Raw genomic sequence first — 8,029 nt, 5'->3', positions numbered from 1 at the left:
AACCTCTGACCTAAAACTAACAGTCCCCACTAAACCATATCCCTAAGCTCTACATCTAAACGTCTTTTGAAGACTTCCAGGGATGGTGACTCCACCACCTCCCTGGGCAGCCCGTTCCAATGCCTCACAACCCTTTCAGTAAAGAAATTCTTCCTAACATCTAACCTAAAACTCCCCTGGCGTAACTTTAGCCCATTCCCCCTCGTCCTGTCACCAGGCACATGGGAGAACAGGCCAACCCCCACCTCGCTACAGCCTCCTTTAATGTACTTATACAGAGCAATAAGGTCACCCCTGAGCCTCCTCTTCTCTAGGCTGAACAAGCCCAGCTCCTTCAGCCGCTCCTCGTAGGACTTGCTCTCCAGGCCCCTCACCAGCTTCGTCGCCCTTCTTTGGACCCGCTCAAGCACCTCGATGTCCTTCTTGTAGCGAGGGGCCCAAAACTGAACACAGTACTCGAGGTGCGGCCTCACCAGAGCCGAGTACAGGGGGACGATCACCTCCCTAGCCCTGCTGGTCACAGTGTTTCTGAACTGTGCATGACTCTTCTTCAGGCACTGTGCATGACTCTTCTTCAGGAGGTACACGATTGAACTGACATTAATATTAATCCTGTTCTTCTAAAGTACACTTAGAAAAGTGACTTTTGACACTTTATAGTAATTAGAGAGAATGTGGTAAAAGACTCTTAAGGTAGGAAGGAGAAGGAAACCTGGAAGGATGCATAATCCTCCCAGAGCAAAGATGTAAATTGCTGAACTTGCTCAACTGCCTTCTATTAAGGAAGAAAATCTGTAGCAATGGGGAGGACAGAGCAAGAGCTGAGGTGTGCATGGAGCATTCAGCCCCATCTGGGCTGTCTGTCACTTGGTTTGGCGATGGTTTCCTAACCCCATTTTTGGTCAGTGCTGAGCCTAATGGGAGCTGCTCTGATATGCCTGGAGCATGCTACAATTTAGATGGCAATGACTGTGAAATGAAAGGTTCTTGCTGCTATCTGGCCCTAGATAGTTGTGTCTTGGTGTTTTAATGGTGCTGTTGCTTACTGTCTGGCTTTATAATAGCATCATCAAATTAAATGTGTTTTTGCACGATGAAGGCTATTTGCTCTGATAAGTGCTTGCTGCCCTGTTTGTGTTTGCAGGACCACAGTTTACTACTGAAAGTTGATTGAGAATGTGACTTTTTGTTGCTGCTCTGACAGCTCACCTGCTTCATCTTCTCTTGGTGTCTGAACCAAAAGGATGATTATTTTTTTTTTCCCTAGATGTTATTTATGCCCTATTAGGCAGCAACTCTTCCTGAAATGTAAACTAATCTTTCTTCCTACCTCCAGGAGTGACAGCTTTGGGAAGGCTTTTGGGAATGTCAAAAACTAAGGTTTAACACTGCTGACCAGTGCCTTGAGGCACAGCTTGAGATGCAAGAGCAAGCAAAGGTCCTCTTGAAGGTTCAGTGCTGGTGGCTGGACAGAGGAGCTGCCCATATGGCCGTGCAGTTGCACATCTGCCTGTTTCAGGGCTCAGCGTGTGCCTCAGGGTCTGTCCCTCTGCAACGGGACTGGGAAAAGTGAAGCGGTGAGCCTTGGGCTTTGCCTTTTGCAGTGGAGGAAGGATTGGATAGGGAAACTGGTGAGAGGACTCAGCTGCATATACCTTAAAAGTCTGTACTAAAAAAAGCAAAGCAAATCATTATTCTTGTGGCTCCCTATTGTTACTAGTAGTGCTGTACATGCAAAAGGATGGAGATCAAAGGGAAATAATACAGTTACTTGTCTTCAGCTGGCTGGTTAAAGTCTCTGCAAATTGCAAGCACAGTCTGTATGTTGGGCTACACGTATTGCTCTATTCATTGTAATCAGCTTCAAACCCTGGTCCCTTTTTCCATCTACCACACCATCTTTTCTGGCTGCCTGCAGCTCCTTGCCAACGCACTACCGGGCACATGGGAGGCAGCAGGGCAATGCTCTGTATTGCTCGGCTCAGCACCAGCACACCTGGGGATGGAGAACATGGGAGCTAAAGCAAGCATCGTGTTGGCATGTGTGTGTAGCGAGCTCTCGGGAGCTATTGCTCAGCAATCCTGGCTCTCCCTTATCAGTCCTCTCCTTTGGCTGAGCTGCTTGCTCAGGACAAATTCCAGAAATGTCATCAGCTTGCCCAAACAGTAATTGCAGTGATACCAATGCATGGAGTAGGTTTCCTCTATGCTTGCAACAATTCTACCTCCTCATGCAAGTTTTTTACACTTGTTTGTGTCTCTAGGATCAGATCTGCAAGTATGTATCCCAAAGGGCTCCACGTGCTGCTCGAGGAAGATGGAAGAGAAGTACCAGGCAGCAGCCCGTCTGAACATGGAGCAGCTCCTGCAGTCTGCCAGCATGGAGCTGAAATTCCTTGTCATCCAGAATGCTGCCGTCTTCCAAGGTGAGTGCTTGGGGGTGGTCCAGACGTGCAGAAGGAGAAGGCAGTTCTGCTCCTCTTCCTGAGCACTTGGCAATCAGAAGCCCACGTGGCTGAAAGTCTTCCCTTCATTTTTATTTTTTGTATATATATTATGTATACTTATAAGTTAAAAAAAATAAATCTCTTCCTCATCTTCAGGAATGATTTGCCTTTCTCATCTTATAAGGAAACAGATTTATATTTTGGTTCTGTGCTGCCTGAGGTTTGTTCCAGTGCCCTTCTTGCCTGTGCCTGCTTGGATCCCCAGGCATGTGGCTGAGCACTAGCCCAGAGCCAAAGCTACTGCCTGTGAAAGCCTTTGCTCTTGGTTGCAGTCCATTGACTTATTGGGAGCACGTCCTATGCTCCTCTTCCACCTTCCCCAAGGTTTGTGCATACTGCCTGTTTCCTCTGTCCTGTATCCTGAGCCACATCCTCCAGGCAGAGGTAAAACCGCTCACAGTGTGGTTTTGAAGTGCTTTCACCACGAGAGAGATGTTTGGGTTCTCTCTCTGCTAGGGGCTGCTCCAGGGGGGCAGTGGCAGCGCTGCTGGAGGACTGTCCCGTGTAGGTATACCCACCCCCTTCCCCTCTGAAAAGACAAAGCTGTGGTGTGGGCATTGCTGCACATGAAAGAGCTTGCCTTTATCAATAAATAATACACCTGTTTTGGTGTATGGCAGCTCTACAGAGCTTGTCCTAAACATTCCTGTAGTTGAAACAGCAAGTGTAAAACTGAAGACCAAGCCACTTCGTATGCAAACTTAAAAATAAATGGAAACACACTTCTAGAAGAATTAAACAATCTGCGCAAGTACCATCTTGCAGGATTCTGGCAGTTGCAGATTCTACCATGTTGCAGTAATGTCATCTGGTTCTAACCCCACTGTAATGCCTGGTAAGCATCTAAACTGTGTATTTCTTAATTGGTCTCTGCCACAAAAAAAAAAAAAAAGGTTATTCCATGTGAAGGGGAAGAGATTGCCATGTTCACAAGTGTGGTTTGTTGTGTTTGACATGGGCTGTTTAAGCACTTGGTAACCTCATGCCATGTTGTATAGTAGCACCTCTCTTCTCCTAACAGTAAGGTGATGTATTGTCTTTTTAGCAAAACTGACCTTTAACAAGTATTTTCTATTCTGGATACATGCCAGTTTGTATTACTTAAATCTGTAATCATTTTTGTGGCCTTTACTCAAGCAAAACTTATTCCACCCATGGTTAATGTGCAGTAAAATGATTGCTTGTTTGTTGAGTGCCCTCCTATTGGGATTCTGTCACTCTATATTAATAGCATTTTTACTTATATTTAAAAAAAGACACAAGCAATCAAGTGTTTTTTTCCTTCATGCTGATGTTTTTGTAGGATAATCTGACTTAATTTTATTCATACCTCACCAACAGCAAGACCCAGAGGCTGCTAAGTCTGTGGCATCATGGCAAAGCTCTGTTCTGGTCCATGCCTGACTGGTGCAGTCTGTTGTGTTGTGTTTCTTTCAACATAAGATCAAATAAATTGCTGAGGAGGTAACAGCATTTTTTTTTTTTTCAGTTCTTCTTAACATAATGACTATTAAATTTCAATTCTGCTAAACAGGATGGGGTAAAACTAATGAGAGGTTGGTTTCCTAGACACTGGAAATGTAGACTAGTTTCAGAAATAGGGGGTAAGTTGTCTAGAATAGAAAGCCTCTACCCCCTCCTCTACCACTTGACATACATTGCAACTTTTGAGGCTTTTTTTGTGTGTAAGAATGATACTCTGTTATATAGGTTGTGCTGTTCCTCTGAACTTTCTGCTTCTTTTTAAAAGAGCTGAATTCCTTGCTTTGGTTTTTATTATTATTTACTGTGATTCCTGGCCATGAAAGTCCTGTCCCTGTGCAGGGGCTTTGAAGCTGATGTTAATCTGAAAAGCCTTGTTTTGCTGAATTGCCATTCTTTTTGCTGGGGTTGGGGAAAAGCATTTAGTTGAAGAATTTCTGACCGCTTCTGCTAATAAGAAGATCATGACTAATAAAAATACATTTTGTAATTCCACTGTAGAAGAAGAATTTTTAATTGTAACCCTTGTGCTCACTTCAATTACATCGTATCAAATGTTTGGGATTTGGAAAGGGACTATTCATTAGGCTCTTACAATTGAGTACTTTCGTCTTCTAAATGTAGAGGCTTGAAGTCTGTAGAATGCTTTCTTTTTTTTATAGGTGAATCTTTTGCTGCTTGTTTGTACTTTGACAGCTGTGCCAGAGGCTGTTTCAGCTTTAGAAATATTCTGGACCCAACGTATGGCAGTCAGATTTCATGTTTCGTGGCACTGCTCATGGCATGGGATGGGTCTTAGGACATTGCTAAGGGACCTGGCAATGCGGTAGGACATGACAGACTTCTGCCCATGTGCTCTTTGCTTTCTCCCCCTTTACCAAGGTGGGTGTCAAGAACACCTGGTTGCAGGCTAGAAAACTTCCTTTTGTACTTGCCCAGCAGGGGTTGCATGCTGTCTTGGACTGTGCAGGGCTGTTTTCAGCAATGGGGGGATGCTGGAGCACTCAGGAAAGAGGCATTTGTGAGCCCCTGGGGCCCTTAAACATCCCTTGTGTGTCTTGCTCCCAGGTGGTGGCTCTGCTTGACATTTGGGACAGACCTGTGCATATCCTGTGACTTCAGGATTGGGGATGCATCCCAAAGAATGGGATAGCTCCAAGCCGTGCCACCTCTCCTGGCTGTGCTGTGGTGGGGAGAAAGCTCTTGGCGTGTCTTGTGGAGCGTTGGACCCCAGTGTCTGTGGGGGATCATCCTGCGCTGAGGATGGGTAATTGCACCGCTATCTAGAGCTGAGTAATATGTTGGTATGGAAACCTATCCCAGCCACTCATATTAAAAACACAAACGTAAAACCCTTCAGAGTTCATTTTAATATTTTTAGCCTGGTATCTAAAGGGACTGCTAGTCTGACAAACAAAATCTCACCCAGATGTTATTATTTTGCACTAAATTTAATTTCTTCCTGCTGGAGCTAGAGCTGCATCTCTGTTGATAAAGATCAAGGGAAATTGTCTGGCATTTACTGAAAATCTCATCCAGGCCTATCTGTTACAATGTTCACTTAGCAAAGTTTATTAGATTATTAGTTTTAGACCCTTGGGCTTCCTCTTTATTGCAGTTAAGAAGGAAAAAATCCCAACAAAAAACCTTTCCTTCACTAAATTTAAATGGTACAATTAGCGCCTGGTCTTATCTTACAGGCATTTTTTAAAATTATGAAGATGATTTACGTAGTGATTTAATCCTTTGGAAACTTGCTGAGTTTGACAGTGTTAAAATTGATTGTAGCTGCCTTGACTGCAGTTAAATCTTACTCTAGGATTTCTCTGTGGGCAGGTTTTTTTCTTGCTTTCATGCAGTGTAACCATGCTGCTCTTTGCATGTGTGCATGCTTCCCGGCTCAGGGTCTCAGCTGATGGCAGCTGCAGCTGAGCTGTATCGGCTCAGAACTTGCTCTTGTCACTGTCTGAAAATGACATTTAGTGTTGCTCCGGGGTTCTCATCCTGACGAATTAGGGAGTCAATGCTACAAACTTGCTGTGGCAAACAGCAAGAGCCGTGCCACAATATTCTTTTCTCCCACATCCTCTGACTTTAGATCTTGGCTTTTCGGTGAGGAGGGATTTATGGCTCTGCCACCATTTTATGATTAAAATGACAAAAAAGCCCTAAATACTACTGACTTCCAAAGTTTGGGAATTTTCTTTTGAGTGGTTGCTTGAATTCTCATCCTGCTTATTGATACTATTGCACTATAGTTAACAGAAAATTAAAGCTCTATCAGCTGCTCAAATGCAGCTTTCATAACATACTCCTCCTAGCTCTGTGTCCAAGGGAAAAAGTACTCTTTAAAAAGGTAAAGAATGCAGCACTATTAAGCACAGAAGGACTCCCTAGGGAAGAGGAGCATCTGCACCCATTGCTTTGTGTAGGACTTGCTGGTAATCTTCCCCACCCAGTAAGCGTGACACACAGCAGTTAGCGCTCCTATTTCTAGGGACTGCTTCTGTGGGAGTAATGCGGTGTGCTCATGGGGAACGTTGCTTTCATTATTTTAAATGATTGCTTAAATAAGCTACCAGCAGGATCTCATGTTGTCCTTCTGCAGCCTCTTCTGTTGGTACTAGTCAAATACTGGAGGGGCCTGTCTGCATGGTGCAGACTCTGGGTTGTCAGAGCGTGTTGGTGCCTGCTCTGCCATCTCCTTACAGTGATCGTGAGGTTGCTGGAGCCAGCAGGGTAGCAGTGGTGTAAATCCTGGCATTCCCCAAATGCCTGTTTCTGACTCTGAATCTAGCCTCCCTGCTGCTTATGTGGGTGCAGGGCTTGCTTCCACCTCCTTCTGAAATAGCTCCTGTGGGGCAGCACGTGGCAGCTCCCAGCTCTGGGCTGTGGGGCTGCTGAGCTGCTGGGGCAGTGTGTGGGCTGCAGGGGAACCTGGGGTCGTGGGGGTGTAATTACCTGGCCTGGAAATTGGCCAGTATATTGCGGTTGAATCCCCCTTGACGAAAGCTTGCAGTATTAAGACTTGCTCTGTTCCCTATCAAGGTATGTAACCCTCTGAAAATGGGAACTAGAACCCAAACAGAGCTCTGTTGGATACACAAGGAGAGCTTGCAGGGGCTACGGAGACTTGAGGGGCTTTTGGGATGCCTGTTTCAGAGTAGTTTCTGGGAAGGCTGCTCAAATCACTACGGGTAAACCTTCTTGTGTTTGTATGGTATTCTCTTATTTATAGGAGAATCCTTTTTTTTTTTTTTTCTTCTTTTTTCTCCTTCCTCTGGAGCTGAGCCCTTAGTGGTTCTGGCAGAGGAGCTGGTGTGAGGAGGACTTCGATTCATCTCCCCTCTTGTGCTGCAGGAGGATAAAGGCAGAGCTGTAATTCTTAGTGCTACCAGGCAGCTCTGAAGGCTGTAAATCCTCCATTAGGCATAAATGCAGCCATTTTGGTTATTTATAGTTATTTACACTATCCATTCATATCTGTCAGGAATGAAGGCAATTCTGACATTGCAAGCTTCTATCAGGTTATCTTTAATCAGTTTAGAGGCACCTAAACCACAAATATATCAAATAGCCAATCCTAATGTCGGAGTTCTCTAAAGTATGACTGAATTATTTATTTTGTTATGATGAAAATGTCTGGGCTTTATTGGGTTTTCTTTGAAGAACTTGATTCTGCTTGAAGTCTGGAAGATAAAAGATCAGCGATTGTCTCTCCAAGTTTCTTATTCCGAATCCTTCAAGGCTTTTCATTTTTCACAAGCTGCTGTTACTACTTTAGAGTCAAGGTGAGGGAGCTGAGATTTCTTTTCTTCTTTTAAAGAGGTTTAAGTATATAACAACTTTTATCTTTACTAATTATGCCTTGTACTTGTAAATCCAGGATGCGTGCAGCATCAATTAGGTGAGAAGAGACCAGCTATGTGGTGGGAGCTATTGCACGTTAATCGCCTAGAAAGGTCCACTGGTACCACTGCTGCTGAGCAGAGCTTTTGTCTTATTTGGAATAGTTTAATAAAAGTAAAAAAAGATTCTTA

At 44.4% G+C, this 8,029-nt stretch overlaps 1 protein-coding gene across 2 annotated transcripts in view; it reads left to right on the top strand.

Moving 5' to 3' along the window:
* Window positions 1-8,029, top strand: part of GPC3 (glypican 3) — a 144,826-nt gene that overhangs the window by 5,166 nt on the left and 131,631 nt on the right. For both annotated transcript variants that reach the window (XM_068697025.1, XM_068697026.1), the window contains exon 2: window positions 2,265-2,426. In XM_068697025.1, the coding sequence (XP_068553126.1) occupies window positions 2,265-2,426 (162 nt within the window). The remainder of the gene's footprint in view (window positions 1-2,264; window positions 2,427-8,029) is intronic.

This window comes from Anas acuta, chromosome 13 (genome assembly GCF_963932015.1).
Source record: "Anas acuta chromosome 13, bAnaAcu1.1, whole genome shotgun sequence".
In the NCBI taxonomy this organism is placed as follows: Eukaryota; Metazoa; Chordata; class Aves; order Anseriformes; family Anatidae; genus Anas; species Anas acuta.
Note: the sequence above shows the minus strand (reverse complement) of the source record. Positions and strands in the feature narration are given on the sequence as shown.